Raw genomic sequence first — 24,620 nt, forward strand, 5'->3', positions numbered from 1 at the left:
TTTTTAGATTTTTCCTGTAGTAAGTTTCCACCTCGCTGCTGCACAGCTGGAAGCTGAGAAATGTGTCCTTCTTACTGTTTACTTTCTGAGCTACTTCATTAAAAGGCTGTGAGCCCCACTGTGTAACAGAAGGGGAAAACGTTGTTCACATCCTTCCATGTATCGGGGAAGCTCTCTGACACGGGACATCTTGATGGCTGAGTCATCCCATCTGTCCCAGACACCTCTCAGGCCAAAATGAGATGAGCTGAAGGAGTGCTCACCAAGAGGCAGTCCTTCAAGCAGCCAGAGCATCCTCAGCCCTTCACAGAGGACAGGCACACCGGGCTTCCCAGGAGCGCTTCAGGCTTTGTGGGTTTGGCTTGCTGTAAAGACAAGGTGTGCTGAAGACAAAGCGCTGCCTTTGGTTACGACTGCGCTTCCTCACGGAAATAAACACAACAGCTTGGGTTTAACTGGGATCAGAGCTTGGCCTTTGAAGTCGGGGACATAATGCCAGGAAAATACTGCAACGCTTTGTACTTGGCTATTCAAGGCACTGTACTAGTCTCGAGTTTGGAAAAGAAAAGCTTACTTAGCTTACTCAGAGATTGCCATGAAAGTCAGCTGTGGGTAGAGGAAGAAGATATTAATTAAAAAATGAGGTTCACAGAGGTTTGAATAGAAAACTCTTGAGAAGTAATTGCAGAAAATGCAGACTTTCATTACATGACTTGTAGTATTGGGAATAAACTTGGATTTCTTACTGTTGGAGTGAAATCGTATTGAGAATAACATAGCACCTAGCATAGGACACACAACAAATTCAGAACATCCTTTAACAAACCTGGAGAGGAAAGCAAATGCAAGTTTGATTTAACTGACTGATTTGAATAAAATGTCCGCTGGACATAGAGCAGCATGCAAGAGCCACAGGAGAAAAAAAAAAGCTTCCATACCTGTATCTTTGCTTTGGAGACTGCTTTTCAGCTGACTTAAAAACATGTCCAAGATAATACAAAGGAAAGAATAAAAAGTTCCAGTTTGTTGCAAACCACGTTAGAGTGAAGGGTGCATCGAACTTCTTAAAGGTCAGTTTTGCTAGCTGGGTTGAACCCGACCAAGAGGAGCAGACACCCAGGACCACGGCCACACCCCAGAAAATCTTCTTCAGTTGCGTCACGGAGCATTTCCAGCAACAGCGGTTCACCCTTCCACCGCCTTCCGCCCCGGCTTGCATCTGTGCTTCGGCTGGGGCTGGAGACTCCCGGGAGCGCTCATCCCCTGGGGAGAAGAAAACACAAGGCTTACTAAGGAAACCCAGCCTGCATTTTAGTTTTCAAATCCTAGGCCCTTCTGAAGTCACATGGAGCTTCACCAGCAAAAGAACCCACCAGATCTTGCCACAAAATGTTCTTCATTTTTAGATCATTGCAAAGCCTCTGGTTCAACTGAGGCATAATTACAATGCAAGTAATAACTATCACCTCTAGATTTAGAAGGCACTGGATAAAATGGAAATGAAAATTACATGTTGCTCTGATGTACATAGAAAGGCTTAACACACCACTTAAACTGATGCTGTTAAGACGTGTAAATGAATGAAAAATATGGCATTGAGTTTAATAAAGCAGCAAAGGGGATTACAACACTTGGAATTGTTATTGTCTTGGAAAATGTGGAATTGGGCAGCTTAGGGAATATGGTGTTTCTTAAAAGGAGAGGGGGGACAATGTATTTAATCTTGCAGTTAAGCACAATCACTGCAATGTAAATAGCACAATTAATACTGAACATGGATCACCAGGCATTGCAGTGATCCCTAAAAAACAGCTCTCCTGAGGCTGTAGCCAGATGGCAAAAATCAGACCAACCCACACACTGCCCTGAAGAGCATCTCAGACTAGGCGACACTAACTTTTTAGCTCAAGTCCTGCACCAAATGAGACTGTGTCGTGGTTTAACCCCAGCCAGCAACTAAACACCACGCAGCCCCTCACTCACTCCCCCCCCCACCCAGTGGGATGGGGGAGAAAATTGGGAAAAGAAGCAAAACCCGTGGGTTGAGATAAGAACGGTTTAATAGAACAGAAAAGAAGAAACTAATAATGATAATGATAACACTAATAAAAAGACAACAGCAATAATGAAAGGATTGGAATGTACAAATGATACGCAGTGCAATTGCTCACCACCCGCCGACCGACACCCAGCCAGTCCCCCGAGCGGCGAATCCCTGCCCCCCCACTTCCCCGTTCCTGTACTGGATGGGACGTCACATGGTATGGAATACACCGTTGGCCAGTTTGGGTCAGGTGCCCTGGCTGTGTCCTGTGCCAACTTCTTGTGCCCCTCCAGCTTTCTCACTGGCTGGGCATGAGAAGCTGAAAAATCCTTGACATTAGTCTAAACACTACTGAGCAACAACTGAAAACATCAGTGTTATCAACATTCTTCGCTCTGAACTCAAAACATAGCACTGTACCAGCTACTAGGAAGACAGTTAACTCTATCCCAGCTGAAACCAGGACAGACTGGACTGGAACTTTGCCCTGGTATCACTGAGCCTAGCATGCTAGTAGAAATTTCCCTCCTAAAAACCCTTGCCCCTTACATCCTTAAACATGAATTGTTATAGCCCTGCTGTCATACCACTGTCGGCAGATATTGTATCCAGCTTGTGAATGAATGAGCCCAGTGAGGTTAGGTGGTTCAGTTCCCACGGAGATCAAAACGTGCTGGCAGACCTCAGCAGCAGGCCATTGCCTTTAGGGCTTTCACCTGCCTTTCTTAAATTCACCCCATTTAACATCTGCTAAAGCCATCGGTCACCCACATGCACACTCAGCAGTGATTTCTCTTAAAGGCTGACTTCAGTTTAGTCGGTCCATTCACTGGAAGGAGGATGTAATAGTAATTCATGTTGACAGCCAAGAACCTACAACTTAAAAAGTGTCCAGAGGTCATTGCATGCATTGAAAGGTGAAAAGAGAAATATAAGTACAGCCAGGACAATGAGAGATGGTATTCTTGCCAAACATTTATATATGTTCAAGGCAGACTAAAAGAGATCCACACCCAAAAAAATCCTTCCTTATCCTGGTAAGAATCAGTATTTAGAATGGAAAATCTCTTAAAACCCCTTATTTCACATTAACCTAAATTTGTATTTACATGAGCTAATACATTATTAAAGAAAAGGTTTATTCCAATGGAGAGAACTACTTAATTATTTCTTCACAGATAAGAAATGCATGATCTGAGCTAAAAGTACCACTAGTTTGCCTAGTAAAGCTGTATTTTGTAACGGGAAAAACTGTGGTTTGATATCTTGAAGTCTAAAAAGAGTGTACAGCAGCAAAGGTATAAACATCTAGTCTTTCTGAGTGGCTTTAAGAGAGATGGGGATTTTGCTGATCTCTCCACTTATTTCAGTTTTCTATAGAAGATTGTGTGGGCAGCTTCCCACATAACAGGAGATGCACCAGCAGGCCAATGAATTACCCAAAGTTAATGTGGCTTTGTATTAAATACGTAATGGAAAGGTTACAAGCTACCTGCTAAATGTTTGAAGAAGCTAGAATTGAAAAAAAGGCTGCCTGTGAAACCTTACCTCATTCAAAATCATTTCAATACATTTGCTTTTTAATACATTGCTTGTAACTAATGCTTCTTGCCTCACTCGCTGCACAGACCAGTCAGGGTTCAGTTTACCGAACTGCAGTACATTCATTTCTTTTAACTTCACCACACAATGGACAGCTGCCAGCGCTCTCTTTGCTGTCCACCACACAAGTCTCACAATGATTACTGAATTTTTCCTTTCCTCTCAAGCTTTTCTACTGGGTGTTGTCACTGTAACACCAAAAACTTCACACCCCCTAACCACCTCCAGCATCCTTCCCATGGACCACTGGGAGAGCTGGGCACACAAAAAACGAATCCAGGCAGCCAGGGTGCCGAGTGAGAGCTTAGGAGGGGTTTGTGCCACTGTGTCAATGCAAGGAAGAGCCTTCCTCCACTCACAGTTTACATTTTTGAAACTACTTGCAGAGGTAGGCAAAAATGTTCCTCCTTCTAGAAGACAGCCAGCAGGATACCTGCCATCCCCGTCTTCTCTGCAGTTACTCCCCCAAGGAAGCAGGAAACTGGGATTTAAACCCTTCCTGCTGAAGATATTTAACATTAGGGAACATGCCTGAAACCACTAGGGTACCTGGTATCTCAAGATGAGTAGGTACTCTGAATCACAACATTGAAGCTGTGTTATTTTTTCTAAAATAAGAACTGATCACTGAGACAGCAGGATACCATATCTGGCCCTCTGGCCCAGTAGTCTCGGCCATCACTGAGAAGGGGGAAGATCACAACTATACCATCTGATGTACCAGACAACATAAAATAATGCAGTGTTTGGTGGACACCCCACAACAGACACTGGTGAGGATCTTCTCCCCACCAAGGGCTGAAGCCACCCATCCTGCTCCACATTGCACTGTGCACGTACGCATGAGTCAGCAGCTCATTTGGACAGCTTGCATGAATATCACTGCCTTTTAACTCTATTCCATAGCAATTACTCCCTATGGAATAAAGCTAAACTTTACTGATGTTTTCTCTGCTCCACAGGCAAAATGACTTGTCTGGGTATGTTTAATTTTGCATTAAATACACCAACAGAAACATTCACTTTCTGCAAAAGACAATACTGCATGTATCACTTCTAAAGTGACCTTGCAGCTCAAGGGTTACATTTCTAGGGGTGCGCATTCTTTGGATGCATTTACATGCTGGATGGAGTAAAAATTTATCCTAGGCATGATTGGTTTCAAGATGATGGGCCCCATATTTTGGGGTAAAAATCACTGACCTGGTGATTAGCAGTTACAGGCTGAAACTTCTTTTAACTATCTGTCAGTGAAACTGCATCGTGCCCTCATGATTTCCTGTGCTGCCGGAGGGCTAGATGCCAAATGGGCACAGCCGTTTACTGCACTGTCCTGGAGGATACCTGGGACGTAATCTGCCCCAAGCAGTCTTTGGAAATTGTGGATACCACAGATGATAGACACCCATGTGGTCCCATCCTCCCATTTACCACGTCGGGGACTTGCCTGCCAGCTGGCACGCATAACACCCAGAGCTGTACCTTTCCCTGCCCAGACCTTGTGTCCCAATGGGGACAGTTTTTGTCACCCAAGTTGCAGGTGCACAGATGGGGTGACATCAAACCCACACATGGATAAGAAGCTCCTCACTGTCTTTCTAACATTGCTCAAGGGCCAGCTGGCAACAGAATGCACATGAATTTAAAGATGGCAAAATGGCTTTTCAGAATGGATGAGGCAGGACACTAAAGAATTTTATTTCTGGACATCCTGCTCCAGACTTCTAATGGGTTTCTTCCTTTACCCCTTGCAGCAGACTGCTCTGTATGCTACTGTATCCCCCAAAAGAGTAAATCAAGATGCTGAGATAGAGGAAAAATGCCTATCTTGCTTTTACTAAATTTGGCTTTTCATTCTCCCTTTTGTTCATTCATTTTCCTGTTTCATAAATCCCAACTGGAACCGCTCTTCCTCCCTCTCTTTCAGCCAACCTCTCTCCTGTGGCATTCAGAAGCAATGGAAGGAAATCACCTCCAATGGTACTGCCAATACCCACAGGGATGTGAACCGCAGAAAACAGCCATCCTTCTGTTTCCTCCCTTATGGGTGAGACCCCTCTCAGCTGACTTCAGACACCTGTGGTAGGGACATCTAAACCTGAGCTCCTCACTCCACTCTCCCGGCTGAGGCCATGGAGGAAAAACAGCCACTGGAAGACACTACACACCCCACGTAAGGTAGATGCCTTAGATGATGTGCCCTTCGTTACTGACTACAGATGCTTGCACTGGGTTAGAGAAAATCCACCCCAGCAGAGGTAACACCTTTAAATAGCCTGTCCAGACCACTTCAAAAGTGCTTTAAGGCTTAAGACTCCTGTGCACAGCTAGCCAGTTAAAGACTTACCATAGGACCACAGTGTACCTCACTGTATATGTTAAAAATGTAATATTGATAAAAACCAAGGGCGGCATTCATCTTCTCAGCTTGAGACATCTGCTGTGCAGACTTGTATATCTGAGACAGTCATTTACACTTTCTGCATAGTTAGTAGACAGAAAAAAGACATTTCCATAGCACGATTTATCTCCTCCTAAAGTAGACGATTAAAACAAGCCAGATGAATCACCCTCTCGAAGTGCTTGTTTCTCTCCACCAGCTCTCAACAGTCTGGGGCGACAAGCGCAGAAGTAGGTGTCTCTAGTGTAGGTGTCTGAAGCTGGGTGAGATGAGTCCCACCTCTCCGCTGCTACTGTCAGAAACAGAGAGTAAAGCCACCGCAGACAGCACTGGTAGGCTCAGAGCTGGGCACCGCTACACAAACATATTTAGCTGTCACCAATGAACTGTTTTAGCTGTTGCCAGCTAGTCAGCAAATGAGTGAAAGAAGTATTACAAAAGTGCTGGGTGCCCTTGCCAACCCTTCAGAGTGAGAAACTGACTCTCACAGATTAAGGTCTTGCCTATTAGGGACTGAAACATTTCCCTAATGTTAATGCACAACTCCGCCAGCTTCCCCAGGCTATGAAAATGCTTCAACACAAGCATATTCTTAAACAGCTCTTTAAATCAGGCTTCTGGAAAAAATTCTGAAAAAGGAAAGAATCCTCATAGGTCTCTCTGACAATTACAAATGAGCCATCCTCAAGGCATTTCCATTTTGCCAGCCTCTCAAATGTTTTGTAGCTGCCTGGGCATTGCACAGAACTAGTTTGTAAAGCTTGCAAAAAATATATGCTTATCAAAAATAGGGGAGAAGGAGCTGAGGCAAATCGTGTAAGACAGCGCAGCACCCTCAGTGTGGCTAGAACTCTAGGAACCCGTGCAGGGGGATCGGAGCTGGACACTACCCAAGGTATATTCTCACAACCTTGCATGCTCTGTGACTTCCTCTTCACCCAATAATTACTACACAGAGAAATCAGTGGGAGACAGTTCCAACACAGTTACTTACCAGTTACAAACAGACCCAAGAACACACGCAATGACTTCTGGTGATGGTTTTCTGGACACACAATACTATTTGCCTCAGTAGCAGACTCCCGAACTCCTCAAAGCGTTTTTATGCCATTCCTGTCTACCATACTAGCTATGCATTATTTAGCTGTCCAGGCTTTTTGAGCTAAGCTGTTAAGAAACAGCTGAGGCATCATCCTGTGAAGAGAAGATGAAATGCCAAATTCACAAAGTGATTTAGATCTCTAATTGCCACTGTAGTTGTCTAAATCTGAAATGTTGATATTTATTCAGATACGTTGTTGCCCAGGCATTTTCTTCACTGTTGTTCAGGTTAAAGAGTGAGGTCTTAGGGACTCCTCTGTCGCCTGGCAGATCACCTAGTAGCTAGTGCAGATTTCTCATGCCATTGTCAATGATGACTTCTCCTTTCACATGTCATCCTGATAGCTGGTTTTAAGGAATTGTTAATATTTCATTTCAGAAGCCAGTAATCTCCATGTATCAACCTTTCCAAAGACCTACATCTCTGCTGCACAGATCAGTAATGAGAGCACGCACAGCCTAACTTCTGCATCAAGGGACACTCTCTCCTTCTCCAAATTAGCTTTAGCTTTGCCAAGGCTGCTTGCACCAGCTGTATCCTCCTCCCAATCCCACTAGAGCTCCTCAGATGCCAAAGAATCTGTTCCTGGGCACGCCTAAGCACCATGACTCCTAAGCAGGTTTGTGCCTCTCTTTCTTACACCCTGTCAGGATTCAAAGACACATTGTTTTTTCATGTGACTCCATGGGACTCACTTTGAGAAACCTGGTCTACTGGGGGCTGATGGGGCCCATCGGTCAGAGAAGGGGAAGAGCATCTTCGGTCACAGGCTTGCCAAGCTGGTGAAGAGGGCTTTAAACTAAAGTTGCCGGGGAAGGGGAACCTCAATCCATCCCACTCCTACCAGTTTGATGCCAGTGCCAGCAATAGATGCCCAGAGCCTGGAGAGGGATCACAGGTCATCAGGAAAGCACCCGAAGAGCAGCACAAAGGAATTCCAGCCACTCCAGCCAGTAAGTCAGCTTCATCAGGGGTTCAACTTAAATGTCTCTATGCAAACACACGTAGTACGGGGAATAAACAAGAAGAGTTCGAGACGTGCGCACACTTGCAGGGCTATGATCTTATTGGAATCATGGAGATGTGGTGGGATGGCTCCTGTGACTGGCGTGTTGGAATGGAAGGGTACAGGCTCTTTAGGAAGGACAGGCCAGGGAGACAAGGAGGGGGTGTCACCCTCTATGCAATGACCAGCTGGAGTGCATGGAGCTCCCAGCTAGGGATGGATGAGGAGCTGACTAAGAGCTTATGGGTCAGTATTAAAGGGAGGGCAGGGACAGGTGACATTATAGTGGGGGTCTGCTACAGGCCACCTGACCAGGACAACCAAGCAGATGAGGCCCTCTATAGACAGTTAGGAGCAGCCTCACGTTCACAAGCCCTGGTCCTCATGGGGGACTTCAACCACCCCGATACCTGTTGGAGGGACAACACAGCAGGGCATAAGCAATCCAGAAGGTTCCTGGAATGCGTTGAGGACAACTTCCTTCTCCAAGTGACAAAGGAGCCAACGAGGAGAGGTGCTATGCTGGACCTTGTTCTCACCAACAAGGAGGGGCTGGTGGGGAATGTGAAGCTCAAGGGCAGCCTTGGCTGCAGTGACCATCAGATGGTAGAGTTCAAGATCCTTAGGGCAGTGAGGAGGGTGCACAGCAAGCTCACTACCCTGGACTTCAGGAGAGCAGACTCTGGCCTCTTCAGGGATCTGCTTGGTAGAGTACCATGGGATAAAGCCCTGGAGGGAAGAGGGGCCCAAGAAAGCTGGTTAATATTCAAGGATCACCTCCTCCAAGCTCAGTAGTGATGAATCCCAACAGAGAGGAGGTCAGGCAAAAATGCCAGGAGGCCTGCATGGGTGAACAAGGAGCTCATGGACAAACTCAAACACAAAAAGGAAGCCTACAGAGGGTGGAAGCAAGGTCAGGTAGCCTGGGAGGAACACAGAGAAACTGTCCGAGAAGCCAGAGGTCAGGTTAGGAAAGCTAAAGCCCTGATACAATTAAATCTGGCCAGGGACATCAAGGGCAACAAGAAAAGCTTCTATAAGTACGTCGGTGATAAAAGGAAGACTAGGGAACATGTGAGCCCTCTCTGGAAGGAAACGGGAGACCTGGTTACCCAGGATATGGAGAAGGCTGAGGTATTCAATGACTTTTTTGCCTCAGTCTTCACTGGCAAGTGCTCTAGCCACACCGTCCAAGTCACAGAAGGCAAAGGCAGGGACTGGGAGAATTAAGAACCACCCACTGTAGCAAGATCAGGCTTGAGACCATCTAAGGAAGCTGAAGGTGCACAAGTCCATGGGACCTGATGAGACGCCTCTGTGGATCCTGAGAGAACTGGCGGATGAAGTGGATAAGCCACTATCCATCATATTTGAGAAGTCGTGGCAGTCCAGGGAAGTTCCCACTGACTGGAAAAGAGGAAACATAACCCCCATTTTTAAAAAGGGAAAAAAGGAAGACCTGAGGAACTACAGGCCAGTCAGTCTCAACTCCGTGCCCAGCAAGATCGTGGAGCAGATCCTCCTGGAAACTGCTGAGGCACATGAAAAATAAGGTGATTGGTGACAGCCAACATGGCTTCACTAAGGGCAAATCGTGTCTGACAAATTTCCTGGCCTTCTATGACGGGGTTACAGCATTGGTGGATAAGGGAAGAGCGACTGACGTCATCTACCTGGACTTGTGCAAAGCATTTGACACTGTCCTGCACAACATCCTTGTCTCTAAATTGGAGAGACATGGATTTGACAGATGGACAACTTGGCGGATAAGGAATTGGCTGGATGGTTGCACTCAAAGAGTTGCAGTCAACGGCTCAATATCCAAGTGGAGAGCAGTGATGAGTGGCATTCCTCAGGGGTCGGTATTGGGACTGGCACTGTTTAACATCTTTGTTGACAACACGGCCAGTGGGATTGAGCACACCCTCAGCAAGTGTGCCGAGGACACCAAGCTGTGTGGTGCGGTCGACACGCTGGAGGGAAGGGATGTCGTCCAGAGGGACCTTGACAGCCTTGAGAGGTGGGGCCGTGCCAACATCATGAAGTGCAACAAGGCCAAGTGCAAGGTCCTGCACATGGGTCGGGGCAATCCCAAGCACAAATACAGGCTGGGCAATGAGTGGATTGAGAGCAGCCCTGCGGAGAAGGACTTGGGGGTATTAGTGGATGAAAAACCGAGTATGAGCCAGCAATGTGCACTTGCAGCCCAGAAAGCCAATCACGTCCTGGGCTGCATCAAAAGAATTGTGACCAGCAGGTGGAGGGAGGGGATTCTGTCCCTCTGCTCCGCTCTGGTGAGACCCCACCTGCAGTACTGCGTTCAGCTCTGGCGTCCTCAGCATAAGAAAGACATGGACCTGTTGGAGCGAGTCCAGAGGAGGGCCACAAAGATGATCAGAGGGATGGAGCACCTCCCCTAAGAGGACAGGCTGAGAGAGTTGAGGTTGTTCAGCCTGGAGAAGAGAAGGCTCCAGGGAGACCATATAGCTGCCTTCCAGTACCTAATGGGGGCTACCAAGAAAGCCGGAGAGGGACTTTTTACAAGGGTGTGTAGTGACAGGAGAAAGGGTAATGGCTTTAAACTGAAAGAGGGTAGATTCAGATTAGATGTAAGGAAGAAATTCTTCCCTGTGAGGGTGGTGAGGCACTGGAACAGGTTGCCCAGAGAGGCTGTGGATGCCCCATCCCTGGCAGTGTTCAAAGCCAGGCTGGATGGGGCTTTGAGCAACCTGGTCTAGTGGAAGGTGTCCCTGCCCATGGCAGCAGGGTTGGAACTAGATGATCTTTAAGGTCCCTTCCAACCCAAATCATTCTATCATTCTATGATTTGAGAGTTTCTATCTCTCATTTTAAGAGTAATTTCCAAGAAATATTTTCATTCTGTATTTGAAGTAGTAACTGGAACAAGGCCTAGAGCCTCACTTTTTCTCCTCTGGGCAACCTCCTCGCTTCATGCTTTCCCAATAGATAAGGATGTTTTCCATTCTGAGCAGACCAGGTTTGCTGATATCTGGGTTCCCCTGGCCTTAGAGAGCCTGTGGATTAGGGCACCCTCTTGGGCAGACGGGATCCCTGCTCCTTCAAGCACAGAGGGTGGAAGGCTGCTCTACACACTGAGCTCCTGAAGAGGAGCACGCACTCCACCTCCACTTTTTGAAGGAAAGGGTTTAGCCACTTGGCTGCCAACTCAGTGCTGAAACTGGCTGGTAAGTGCTAGAGAGAGTGAGCAATAGTGAGGAACGGGCACCTTAGCATGGCATAAAGCACAGGTCTCTGCTCGGCGTTACCTACCGGGCAAGCTAGATGATTCCTCCTGCAGCCTCACCGGTGTCCTCTGACAGGGTTCAACAGGCACACTGATAGAGGAGATGCAGTTTCCTTTTCTAGGTTTTTAAGAGGCTTTGGACAAAATCCCACTCCAAAGGGTGTTACAGAAAACAAGCAGCCAGGGAAGGTGCTGGAATGGATAAAAGGCTCAGTACAAGACAGGAAACCAGTGAGGAGTAAATACAGCAGTGGGGAAGTAGCTGAAGCTCTGCAGAGGTCTGCTGTGGGACCTGCCCTCTTCACCATAACCGTAGGTAACCTGACCAAGAGGGCAAGCCGTGAGGTGACGAAGTTTCCTAACGACATGAAGTTAGGCAGGTCAGCAAGGGTAAGGGCCAGCTGCGAGGGATGACGGGCTACGTGACTGGGTCATAAATCGGCAGATGGAGAAGTGTGCTGATAAAAGAGGTGCAGGTGGGAGTAAACAGCCCACATGCTGCACACTCAGCAATGGGTTCTGGCCATTGCCACCAGGGATCCTGAGCCCTTCACAGGATGCTCCACAAAAAGGGCAACTTGGTGTTCAGGAGCAGCCAAAAAAGCAAAACAACTGCCAAAATTTACTAGGAACAAAGCAGAAAACAGAGAAAAAAGTTGTTTCCAACAGCGGGGGAAACTGCAGCTGTCAGCACACCCACACTGCGAGAGATGTATCTCAGGCTAGAAAATACACCTTCCTGATCAATTCCACCGAGCTGGAGACAGGACCAGACGGACCTTTGGTCAGGCCCCATATGGTGACTGTGCATGTGATTTTTGAGGAAATTGCTCTTGGGTTCCTACGTGGAAGCTGTGAGTCCCCATGGGTAGCTGGCAGGTGGGACTGCAACACTTAGTGTTGCAGTGACTTTGGGTTTGCACACGTTTCCCCAACTTTCCAACCATGGTCAGTGCTGAAGGTCTAACCACTAGTATTGTATTTTTTGATGAATACCAATTAATGTATCATAATGGAAAAATGACAAAACCCCATAAACCTTTATGAAATCAGTTTTTAAATGAAAATATTTGGGCAAAAAGGCATTGCACATATGGATTTTTAGACACTATTTGGGAAACCGTAAAAGTTTAAAGCACTTTCTTTAAATACTTTGCTTTTACAGTAACAGATAAAAATAATTTTACTTAATTTCATCATGGAATGGCATGACTAAATTAAGAATAAATCAATACAGCAGATAGTTTTAAAATGCACAGAGGTTATTTTAAAGAACAAAACCAGGGTATTAATCTATTAGGTCAGAAGGTCTGAATTTGCTTGAGGCTACAGAATAAGGGATGTAGGTATCTGGAAATGGGGAAAACTGCATGAACACAGATTCAAAGCAAGACAAATGCATTCTGAGTCCAGACCCTCTTTTGCTATTGGAATTCATAATATAAATTAACTAATTATACAAAGTAAAGTGTTACGATAATCTGTGCAGGATATTCAAACTTATCTGATCATCTCACCTTAATTTTAGCAGGGTAGGAAATAGGTCTCTTGGGTCACTGGCAATCAAGATGATTCTCCTGTCCTCTTGTCTGTGGAAATCTGTCCCATATCACTGATACCACCAGATCATCCATATATCTTAACTTGTACCAAATAGGCATAAGTTTCTTGTAACAGCTACTCCCAAATCCTAAAGTGTTACTCACAGAGTGTTTTCTATCACTAACGGTTATCACATATTAATTCCTGTTTTATCCTGTGCTAAATATTATACCTTATCTTACTAAGAGCTGGAATTAAATTATCTGCACCTATTTGCTGAAGATGTGCTAAATTCTCCTCCTTAGCATACATATGCCTTTATTTCTCTGTCAAATACTCCAGCAAGGCTTCCTGCAAAATATATATTCTAATTCCTGTTAGTGATACAGAGAGAGCTGAAAAATTATCAACTCCATACTGCAGCAGTTTGGACTTTAATCCATTTAGTTTATCTTCAGAGGCAACTTCTTAGAAATAATACTAGAAGTGCTGCATTTGAATGGCCCTCATTAAAATATGATATTCCACTTTGAATTTTGTGGGGTGAGGAGTTCCCTGAAATACTGTCCTTTTCATTATTAATCAGAATTCATGACTAAAGTCCAGAGTGAAAATGGAAGATACTGCTTGCTTATTACAGTATCAGCATTGTGGTGCTGGAAAGTAACAGCCATAAAAGCATGTAAAGAGTAATCCTGATTATGAGATACATATTCTTGATAGCATGGAAAAAGATAATTTTTTTCTTTTCATTATTCTGCATTCCCTTCTTGAATAAAAATTGGACTGCAGCTTACAGTGAGTTACCTGGTGAGGTCACTGGGAGTTTTGCCATTTACTTTGAGGAGACCAGCACCGCTGTGGAAGCAGAACTTCCATTAGAACAAAAATAAGCTATGACCAACACTGTATTCTGGGCAAATTTTGATCAGAGTCTGTGCAAATTTCACCTCGAACAAAGGTTTGAGAGATGATTGTCTGTGCTGGTGGAAAAAAAAAAGACTGGATTCTCTGCAAGAAACTGCTGTATTAATTAGCCAGGTGTTTGAGTGCCACACGCCTTTCCTGAGTAATAGTTTTATCTCCAACAGAATTCAGCTACTTGTGCTAATATAAATAGCACATTTATATCAGTACATATATACAGGTATTTATATTAAGACTTAAGTAAATTCATGCTAACTGTGGAGGCTATGCTGGCTGCTTTTTATCAAAAACAAGACGATGTTCTTTCTCCCTTATGGAGCTTTCAAAAATTCAGAGCTGCCTGGCCTTCAAGTAAACACAGTTTTAGACAGAAGATTTTGCTATAGCCCATTGGGTTGTTGCATACTGAATTGTAACTCCAATTGATTGTTCTCTTAGAAGCTAAAGGGTTAACATGCTATTGAACCTCAAGCACAATGGGGTTTTTCAGGTCCTAAGTTCAGAACAAGATAGTTGGAGCATCTGTTCTCTGTCAACCACTAACCAGATATTAGCGTGGACTTGACACGGACTTGAGCATGCTCATGGTGTTGGAGTGACGCACATATATTCAGAGAAGTCCCCACGTGATTTGCTGCTCAAGGACCTACGAGAAGAAAGAAGATGCCTCCTCACGTCTCGCCAGCAAGCTCAGCAAAAGCTGGGTGTCCTTTGATAACAAAGCTAGGTCTAGCTTTGTTATCAAAGCTTGTTGGCGCCAAGGCCCTCAGTATAACTCCGAGCAAAGATACGTTACATGCAAAAATTGTAGTTTCTATTTTCTCTCTGATACTTGCCTCTTCCTCTTTTCAGTGAGAAAGGCTTTTGCAGCCCACTATTCCTCACTTGTTTCAATCAGCTACAGAAGACAGACTCATGCCTTTTTCAGCCATAAATACAATACTATCCTTGCTGAAACTTGCACTAGGGAATTTGAGGCGAGTGTGGAAAAGGCATTTCTAGATCATACTTCCTCACTTCTGTATTTTCCATGGCTGAATTACAAGGCTTAGGGGGCTCATGGTTTTGGTTTGTTTTTTTTGAGGAGGTTTTTGGCCAGAAATAGTGATACTGAGCAAAATGTGTACCTACTACTTCAAGAACAGTGAACATGTAACTTTTGTATAACCAAATTCATGCCTTGAGTAGGACTCACAAAATTTCCAGGCTAGGTACCCCTGCATTATGCCTAGGTAGAGCAGATCCAAGTTCCTGGAACTGGGCAGTTAACATCGGAGGTGGTACCTGGCTTCTCCAATACATGGTGCTTACACCTTTGGTGGGCAGCTCTGCCTAAAAGCAAGCCATCTCTGCATTGCTAAAAACACCTTGTTTCCTGTTGCCTTTGATCTTATGCTGCAGTGGCTGTCAGCAAAACTCAGTGAAGACGACAAAGTAAATCTACTTTTTTATTGGCTAAATCCCTGCTTCCGCAGGATGCTATCCAGGTCTGCAGTGGCATCCCACGGTTTATAATTAACAAAGATTAACTGGGCTGTGGACTAAAGGTTGGTGATAGTACTCCAGCCAAGTGGAGGGAGCCGCTTAGTATATAAGTGAATGTGCTGTGCCCAGTATAATGTGCTAGGAAAGCTACAACATAAATAATGCTATATATGAGGCTTATAACTGGGAAATTGCTGGGGAATACATGTTGAGCTATCACAGCCTTTTATGTTGAACCACTAGTCTTTTCTGAACTCTGGCTCTTATGCTGAACTGCTTCTATGCTACAAATCCTACTGTTTACAACTGTCAGCCATTAGGAAAGAGGGGCAAAATTTCTTTTACAAGAATTATAAAATGAAAATAGGAGACAATGAATGACGTATTCTGGTGACATAATATTTATTTTTTATTAGTTCTTGTTCCAACTTCTCATGGGAGAAATCTATAATTAAATAGATGGATTAGTAATCTGCTTATTTTTTGAGAGCAAATGCCTAAATTGATTCAAGATGATTAGAAAACGCACCTTGCTTCATTTAGGTATAAGTGGGTGAAATGTAATGGCCTGTGATCTACAGAAGGTCTGAGAAGATGATCCAATGGTTGCTGTTATTCTTAAGTTCTGTCACTGTAAATGAAACTATTGTTTGTCCATAGTGTGTACATATCAGCTCATTTCAGCCACTAAAGTAAGTCAGCTTGGATAAATCTTTAATAACTTCTCTTTCTGCTTCGTGATGCATTAAAGCTCCTGCTCCGGCATTAGTTTAGTAACATCAAAATGGTCTCATTTCATTTTTCTATCATTTGGGGAGGGGACATACAGTGCAGAAGTAATGAGTCACCTCTAAACCTATAGCTTATGAGTTTGCACAGGCGAGATGGTATACAAAATAACCAGTGGGACACCATCAAAGATGAGCTGGCGGGAATCCCCAGTGAGTAAGCCTAGCACAGCTAAGAGCGGCTCGTTTTGAGGCTGTTTAAAGCCTAAGAAAGCATGATGCTGTTTGGGAAGGGAGCCAGGTGTTATGCAACAAGAAACTCCTCACGCCTTTGGAACAAGCTCTTGGATATCTGCTCAAATACGCTGTTGTGTTAGCTGAAAATACTGCAAGGAATAGGAAAATTGGGCAAAAGTTGCCCTGGGGCAAAGCCAGAGTGTAATTACTGCCTATGTGCACTTAACACTCAGTACCCATAGTAAACATGGAAGAGGGTACTGCTTTTCCATCAGGGGAGTAAGTCACATACTGACTTTACCCTGTAATAACAGAGCGCATGCTGGCAGGTACCATGGAGAAGCAGACGCACAGCAAATTTACACCCCCATTCGTTCCTGTAGCTGCACACAAACTTGTTACCATTACCTTCACCCCTAGATCATTCACTCCATCCCAGCTCCGGTCAGGAGCAAGCGAAAGCTGCTGCTGCCACAACTACGGAGCAAGCACAAAGTGGGTTTGATGGTCTCTGCCCCGACCGTGAATGTTCACACTGAAGACTGGCTTCTGTGCAGAAAGACAGCCTGACCAAAAGCGAACATTTTGCAAGTTAATTACTCCACGCAGAAGCCAGCACGCATTCCTCCCGAAGGCCGCTTCAGCGGGGAAGCACACACAAACCCAACAGCCCTGGCTGAGCCACCAAACTGCCGGCCTCTCCTGCGCTCCAGCTGCTTCTGTTTTCCAGAATGCATGAGCACTGCATATTTCTGTAATGTACAGCTCTCATCTAAAAAAGACCAGTGGGCACAATTCTTGCTTCTACAGATGCTAACTCCTGGGTGAGATTTTCACAGTCTGCCCTAGTGCTCAAAGTACAAACAAGCATTACCTGACTACCAAAACCTTTAGATGCCACCAGCAGAACACTGCTACTAGTTACACAGTATTTATGCGATACATTTATGCAGCATTTGAGCTTATTTCCCCAAAAGTAAGTTTTAGTAGGAACCTGAAGTCACTGATTTCAGTAAAAGAAGTCTTCTCCCACCCTTACTGAATCCATTCGTGGCAGCACCCTCCCATGGCCAGAAAACACATGTGGGAAGTTTGGGGGTCCATTCCTATCTACCGTAGGTCTTTTCTTGCCTGATCTGTGAAAAGATGTGCTGCTTGTTTTGAGACGAGTTGCTTCATTCTGCAGTTTCTCGGCTGCTCCATCTGCAAAATGAGGATAATAAGAATCGCATCTCTTAAGGAAGCAGACTGCCACTCATGAAAGTTTTTGCTGTGCTTGGGATCTTCAGTTTGTGCTTGCTAAAGAAGTGAAAAAGATTTATTATTAAAGTGATTACAGTGTTGATACGCTTGTGACGAATTCCCTGCAGGCATGCAAATATATTAAAGGCCAAATTCATTTCTCATTTGTACTTGTACAACTTCCCTGCAACTCCAGTAATGCAGACAAGGCTACTCCTACATGCTGAGCATGTGGCAGAATCTGGTTCCACAGCAACTCAGTTTAGACATTTATGTGTAATAATTGAAAGCAGAGGGGTATCATTTGCCTTATAAGCAACTTTGAATATCACCAGTCACTCTTCCCAACAGAACAGTGCAGAGGAAATGTGCTATATGGGGAGGCTGCAATACCATTTCCTTGGTGCTGGAAGCCTGGGAATAAGTAGCTCTAAGTAGGGGCTAATTAAGTGGAGGATGGGTTTTCTCTGGCAAGGTGATTGTCCTGCAGCTCCTCATGAAAGCTGATGTTACCTATTTCTGGAAGATCCCAAGATGCAGAGCAGGGATGAAAATATTTACCTCCCCAAGGAAGGGAAGTCACATCCTCAAAGTACACTGTGCTTTCATGTACAAATAGGGTGAAACTAGTAAACTGGCTGGTGTGAGAGGAATGGCCACTGTGGTATGGATGGAAACTGGTGAGAAAAACAACAACAGAAAGATGAACAAGCACAAATCAGGCACCGAGCCTACATCTCTCAAAATATGTGTGCAATGGTACCAGGCACAGAAAACACATGGTACGGTTACTGCCTGCCTGAGTGATGCATGTAGATACAGTTGTCTTGAAAAGTGCTGGTATAGCAGGCTCAGAGCATACTGATGATTCAATCTCTGAAATAATTCGAAATGGCAGTCACGCTCCTGAAGGCGCACAAAGTCCTTATCTCCCTATTAAAGCAAAGAAGCTACTGCACCGACAGGAAAATAGAGGGAATGCTGGAAGGCTTTACAGCAATGCATATCAATGAAAGGCTCCTCTTGGCTAACTATCCTAGAGTGAAACATATTCCTAGTGATTCTGCCAAAGATCCTTGAAATGCTTTGATGGTGGTTGATAGGGGAGAAAATAATCATAACTACAAAGCAGAGGAAAGTTTTTGCTGTCTTGCTCTTGCAGCGTTGGCTACACCTTTACAAGGGACCTGGGCTACCAGAGAACTTTAGGAAGGCAAATCTTTGCCAGACGTATGGCAGCTGGACCAAGGGAAGCAAGCAGTCCACAGTAAGCCCACTGCCTCACTTTATTTTCGCCTATAACTACATCCTGGCTTCGTCATATAGCTCTAAACACCAGCTGGTAAAATTAGTTAACATTAGTCTGAAAGGAAGTGTTGTCGATTGATTTGGAAAAAGCAGCTCTCAAACAAAGCCAGTCTGTTTCATTAAAAAGAAGCAATCAGCAAAGGAAACTCTCACCTCTGTACAACCTCTGGGCCCTATCATACGCCACCAGGGCAATTTAGATTTTGCCACTGATGATAAAGGAAAAAAGAATCTGAAGTAAAGAAGGAAAAGTCCAACTGGGTCAACAAAGTCCCTGATGGGTGGCAATAGGGTATCTTGAGAGCTGGTATGCAGAGCAGACATGGAAATGCTTGAAAGGATTCAATTTTACAGCACAGGGAAAGATTGCGCTGCTTCTGTTTCTATATAAGGTAGGTAATAAACTGTATCTGAACTGGTAGAAGAGGAATGAGATGACCCACATTTCAAAGCTGGAACCTGGTGGGTTATTATTATTTATGACTCATAAAGCATGTGCAGTGCACCAAAAGAAAGGGAGATGTGCTCCCTGCCCAGAGGAGCCTTCAATGCGAACTTTGAGAGATACATTCCGCTGTACACGGGGCTAACTCTAAGGGCTTTTTAAAATTCTAATTATAGTGTAATGAAGATCAGGCCTGCTCTTCTTTTGGTCAGAAAACTGAGATCCTATCTCTACAGCAGGTGGTTTTTATGTTGGGTGAATGCAACAGCTGTATTCTCCATAAACTGAAATAACGACATTCAGGTACTGCTTATTTTCCACTTGCTGATTTTAGTTCCATTCCCCCTCTTGGCCATGTCTGCATTTTCTCACTTTTTCCTCCACAGAGCTAGTGCTACCATTTTTTCTTTTCCTTTCTTTGTTCCTCAGTTTTTCAGTGTTACTTTTTTTCTTCTTCATGACCTTTCTATGGAGTCTCACATTCATATTTTACCTCTTACTGTTCAATCATTCCCTTTTTCAGTTTTCTTCCTCTTTGCCTCATCTTGCTCAACCCTTTCTGCCTTTCCACCCTCCATTGCTCTCAGCCAACCTTTTTCCTCTCAGCAACCCCATTCTCTCAACCAACTACCACATCCTCCAGTGGATCCCCCAAACCAGTGGCTTCTTCTTTGCCCTTCCTTCAGGAACTGAGCTCCGTATCCACCCTTCAGATGGGCTCCTCTTCCTGACCTCCACCCTCCTCCTGCCCCCGCATCACCGCCCGCCATCTAACCTGCTCTGCCTCTCTAGGACATGGCCTACAGGTTTCCACCCCTAATCGCAGCTCCTCACCCCAGACCTCCGCACTAGCTATGCCCAGAGCTTCAGAGCTCTCTGGAAAACCCTCCTGAGCACATCGCTGCCCTTTTCAAGGTCCCTAGCCGTGATCCCTGAAAGTCTCCAAAGGTCCCTGAAAGTCTGCCAACCCCCCACTGCTGTTGGGCTCCCAATATCCCTCCCGACCACCGCTACCGTACAGCTGGATTAACAACTAGAGGTGAGGACAGATGGTTGGGACACAGGGTTGTGTTCCTCCCGTCGGGGGTCAAATCTGTCCAGCACCCTCCCTCCCTTCTCCCGGGGGTCCCACCCGGCAGGTACTTAGTCCTTAGGGGCTTTGGGGGCTGCTCCCGGGCTCCGAGGGGAGCTCTAGGAGAGGAGCTCTGCCTCTGGAGCGTGGGAGAGGAAAGAACCGGGGCAGGGGAGGGCACCGGCGATGCCCGGCGGCGGGGGAGCTGCGCGACCCGTGGGCGGGCGGCGGGGACCCCCGCCGCCCGCCCACGGGTCGCGCAGCTCCCCCGCCGCCGGGCATCACCCCGTGGCGGTCCCCGGTCTCCCCGGAGCATCCCCCGTAGCGGTCCCCGGGATTCCCCCCCCTCCGTAACTCCCGTTCGCAGCGTCGTCGTTTACCTTCCACTTTGGTGAGGGTGAGGACGGGGCTGTTGCAAGCGCTGAGGGGGGCCACCCTGGCCGAATGCTTCTTCATGGCGAACCCGTCGCCGGCGGCAGCTCCCCCGCCGCCCCGTGCCTACATCCTGGCGTCGCCGGAGCCCTACCTCGGCGGCGCTCCCCCGGTACGGCTCCCGGCCCGCCGCCCTCTGCCGCAGCACCGGGCGGCGGCGGGGGCTGGGGCTCGCCCGCCCGCCCGCTGCCGCTCGGGGCTGCTGCAAACCCGACGTCACCGGCACGGCTCCCCCCCGCCCGCCCCCAGGGCTCCCGGGGCCGCCCCCCGGGTCGGAGGAGGCGGAGAAGGGCGGGTTGGCGCCCGGACGCCGCGGCGATGGGCGCTACCGAGCCCCGGGGCGCTCCGGCCTCGGAGCCCGCTCCGGGGCCGCGGGCGCCTTTCCCGGGCAGCGCTCCGGTAGAGCGCGCAGGGAAGCCGGCCCGTAATGCGGCTGCGGACACCGCTCCTGCTCCCCGCTGGTGGGCCAGGGCTTCCCGGAGCGAGCCGGGCTCCCGGCCCCGGCGGTTTCTGCTGGCGCTGGGCTACCGCACCGCAGGGAAAGGGCTCCTGGCTCTGCGTGCTCTGCTTAGCTCCCCTCTTGCCGTCTTACGGGAGAGGGTAATTTACGCTCTCCAAACCGTTTTTTTCTGCGCCCGCATTGTATCCCTCCTTTATTCTCCTTCAAGTCCAGTCACTGTTCTGCATCGATTTTCATCCGTGCCTTTAGTAATTTCTACCATCCTTTCCACAGCCTTTCTGTTCCTGCTGTGTCCTTTCTAAGAGGGAGACCAAAATTAGACACAGCCGTCAAGATGAGGATACACCATTGATTTATCAATAATATTCCAATAGTTGAAGTAGCATACTCTACAGCTTTCTTAGCACAGCTTACCAACTTCTTTTCAAGGTATGAAACAAAATACCCTCCATACCTACAGACAAGTTAGATAAAATAGGGTATTTCACAACTGGATGCTGCTCGTATGTAGCAACTTTTTATGGTGGTCCCCCCCCCCCCCCAAATAATGTTAAGACCCCCCCCCCAGTCATGACATACCAACAACATGCGGTAGATTTACCCTCCTGTCGATATGCAAAAGCCTAACCGGTATTAATTAACACGACTTAATGCAAGTGGATCCAGGAGAGAACAGATTCTAATGAATGAATACGAAACATGTAAAAAAGATTGTATTGCTGTAAGCAAAGAATCAGCTTTCACAAGATGCTGGGCACGGTGAGCTCAGCACCCTTTACTCCTACTGATTTCTTCTGTGGATAAGAAAATACTGAGTACATTTACCAGGTTCCAATACGAGCTGCGTCAGCAGACAAAGACGCAAATACTCAATGTTTCTTAAGATTTGGTCAAATTAAAATGAGTGTACTTTGCAAACAAGACCGGGCAGCCATCAATACTCCACAAACATTCCAAAGTATCTGTTAACCATATAAACACTAGCTATTGAAAAGCAGCCCCAACAGACTGTTTAGCAACCTGTGGGAAAACACCACCTTACTTGTGCCGGCCAGACAGCTCTTCATATTTAAGAGGCGAGCTCTCTTGGTGGGTCAGATCCGGACTATTAGTTTGCAAAGGTCTCATCTGGTCATCCGCAGTCTGATGAAGCTCAGGGGTGGTCTGCATTTCCTATGCCTCTTTGTGTGTCAGCCTTTGGGACGAGCTTTATAAAAGAAATCATTAGGCTTCTTTCAAAGTGATCCTTCTGGAGAGTATATTCATGTGCTCAGTGCTAAGACCACAAAAGCTCGCCTTGGTCAAATGAAAAAAACCTGACTTTCATGGTTATTTCCAGGCCTTCTTAGTAGAATTATCTGATCCATTCAGATTCCTGTGATGTTACAGATCATAGGCATGTTGGGAACTGTGGGTCCATCTCGTATCACTGCACTATTTCATCTCCGAGTCCAATTAGTTTCTGATCTTTGAAAGGAGTTACATAAAAAGAGGCGGACCTCACCTCAGATGGTTCTGTCCATGAAATATTTTGCAATGTTGCAGCGCCTTTTATCTGAGGATTTCAAAGCACATTATAAAATGTTAACTCATTTTACACTGCCTCTGTGAAGAAACTTCAGGCTCACTGGTGGGTAAAATACAGCCACAGAATTTAAGTGACTCCCTCAGATTCAGATGACCAGTAACATCAGAACCCAGATAACCCTGGCTAGCTTCTGCTCTGAGCTTACCTTCCAGGATCATCTGAGCCTCTGCTATATAAGCAGGAAACTACTGAATCAGCACTTTACAGCCAAATATCACCTACTTTTCCTAGCGGTAAATGGCTGTGCAAGGCAGGACAATTGGACTTCTCTCCTGGCTATATCGTGTAATCAATGGGACATTCATAAGGATTAAAACACTATTTATTAAAAAGTCTTTGTTGCTGGGCACTTATACTCTTTCCTTTCTGCAAGGTTTATGCGCTCTTATTTTTTAAAGGAAAAACACAGTAAGCACATTATTTTACTTGGAGGATGGTGCTGCTCGCCTAGAGAATCACACTGAAAACAAGACAATTTTTTTTTTTTTGGATGGCATGTTATTTTAACTCTGCATATATTTAATATCACAGGATTGGTAGAGTTGTTAACATGTTTCAGGCTTGCAATGTTTTCTTTAAGCCTACAACTCCAAATGTCAAAGACTTGTATGGCAGTAACTATCTCCTGTGGCTGGCCAGACCTCTGCTTGCCTAGATGAGAGTGGTGTCTGAGTCCACTGCTTAGCAGAGACGGGCGCACCTCTGCCGGCTGGTGCTCCGAGAGAGCCAGGAGGCATCTACGCTTCAAACCTCCTGTCCTCCTTCCTCCTCTGCCGATGCCTTGCATGACCACAGCACTCAAGACTCCTCTCTTTAGCGTTCAGTTTAGTCACCCCAGAGAAGCTTTCAAAGGCACCGAGGACAATTAGTATCCAACTAAGACAGGTTTCAAATTGGTGATAGGATATCCAACCACTTGCAGGCTTTTGGAAATCTTTTGCCCAATGTGTGCGTGAAGTATAGCTAATTGACGCTGATGCAGTCCGATACGGCTCTGCTCGACCCTGATCCCAGAGCATTTTACCTCGTCAGTCTCTGATTTCTCTTGCTGCCCTTACAGGCGTGCACACTTATACCAGAGATCCACACTAGGCCCCTGTCTTACACTGTGCATAAAAACATCAGCCACATATCACAATAGCAAAAAGTTGTGTTTATTTAATGAAGACTAGGGTGCCTGAGGACTATTCCTGGGGCACTACAGTGAGAGCTGCCTTTGGCAGCAGGCTTCTTACTTTCCGTAACTTGTAGCACGCTGCAGCCTCCCCACCTCCCTAAGCCTTAACACATTTGCTGCTGGATTACATTTAGTTTAATTTACAGTAAGCATCTTACAGTATAAGCAATGCAAAACTGATGCACTCAGGGTAAAATTTCAAGTCAAATTTATGGGGTTTTTTCCTTTACAAGACCACTCCCATGTTCAAGAGGTAATAGAGGAGAAGCTGGTGGCTGCCTGGGCTGCAGACAGCTTACAAATGTGGAGAAGAAACTCTCAAAGCTTGAAAACTGGAGAAAGCAGACTTTCATTTCCAAACAAGAACAAGGATGCTTCATGTGAAAAAGGCAAGGTCAGATTAAAAATCCAGGATGAGATAGTTAGAATTTGTCCAGTTTGAAGAATTTGTAGAATTTTAGTTTGATGGAACTGGTTTTGTTACAGTTAGTTACCCTTCTTTATTTTAGATTAAGAAATTATAGTCGTTGTGTTGGGTTTTTTACACATAAACCTAT

The 24,620-nt window shown here is 45.9% G+C and overlaps 1 protein-coding gene across 2 annotated transcripts in view; it reads right to left on the reverse strand.

Annotated features, from left to right (window-relative positions):
* Window positions 1-24,620, reverse strand: part of SLC35F3 (solute carrier family 35 member F3) — a 188,226-nt gene that overhangs the window by 51,287 nt on the left and 112,319 nt on the right. Inside the window, exons 1-2 of one of the 2 annotated variants that reach the window (XM_052806479.1) lie at window positions 20,787-21,018; window positions 939-1,263 (exon numbers count right to left, since the gene is read on the reverse strand). In XM_052806479.1, the coding sequence (XP_052662439.1) occupies window positions 939-1,263; window positions 20,787-20,862 (401 nt within the window). In that variant the 5' untranslated portion in view covers window positions 20,863-21,018. Of the gene's footprint in view, window positions 1-938; window positions 1,264-20,786; window positions 21,019-24,620 lie in introns of those variants that run through there. The other variant, XM_052806478.1, reaches the window with a different exon arrangement.

The sequence above is a fragment of the Harpia harpyja genome, chromosome 13, assembly GCF_026419915.1.
Source record: "Harpia harpyja isolate bHarHar1 chromosome 13, bHarHar1 primary haplotype, whole genome shotgun sequence".
Lineage (NCBI taxonomy): Eukaryota > Metazoa > Chordata > Aves > Accipitriformes > Accipitridae > Harpia > Harpia harpyja.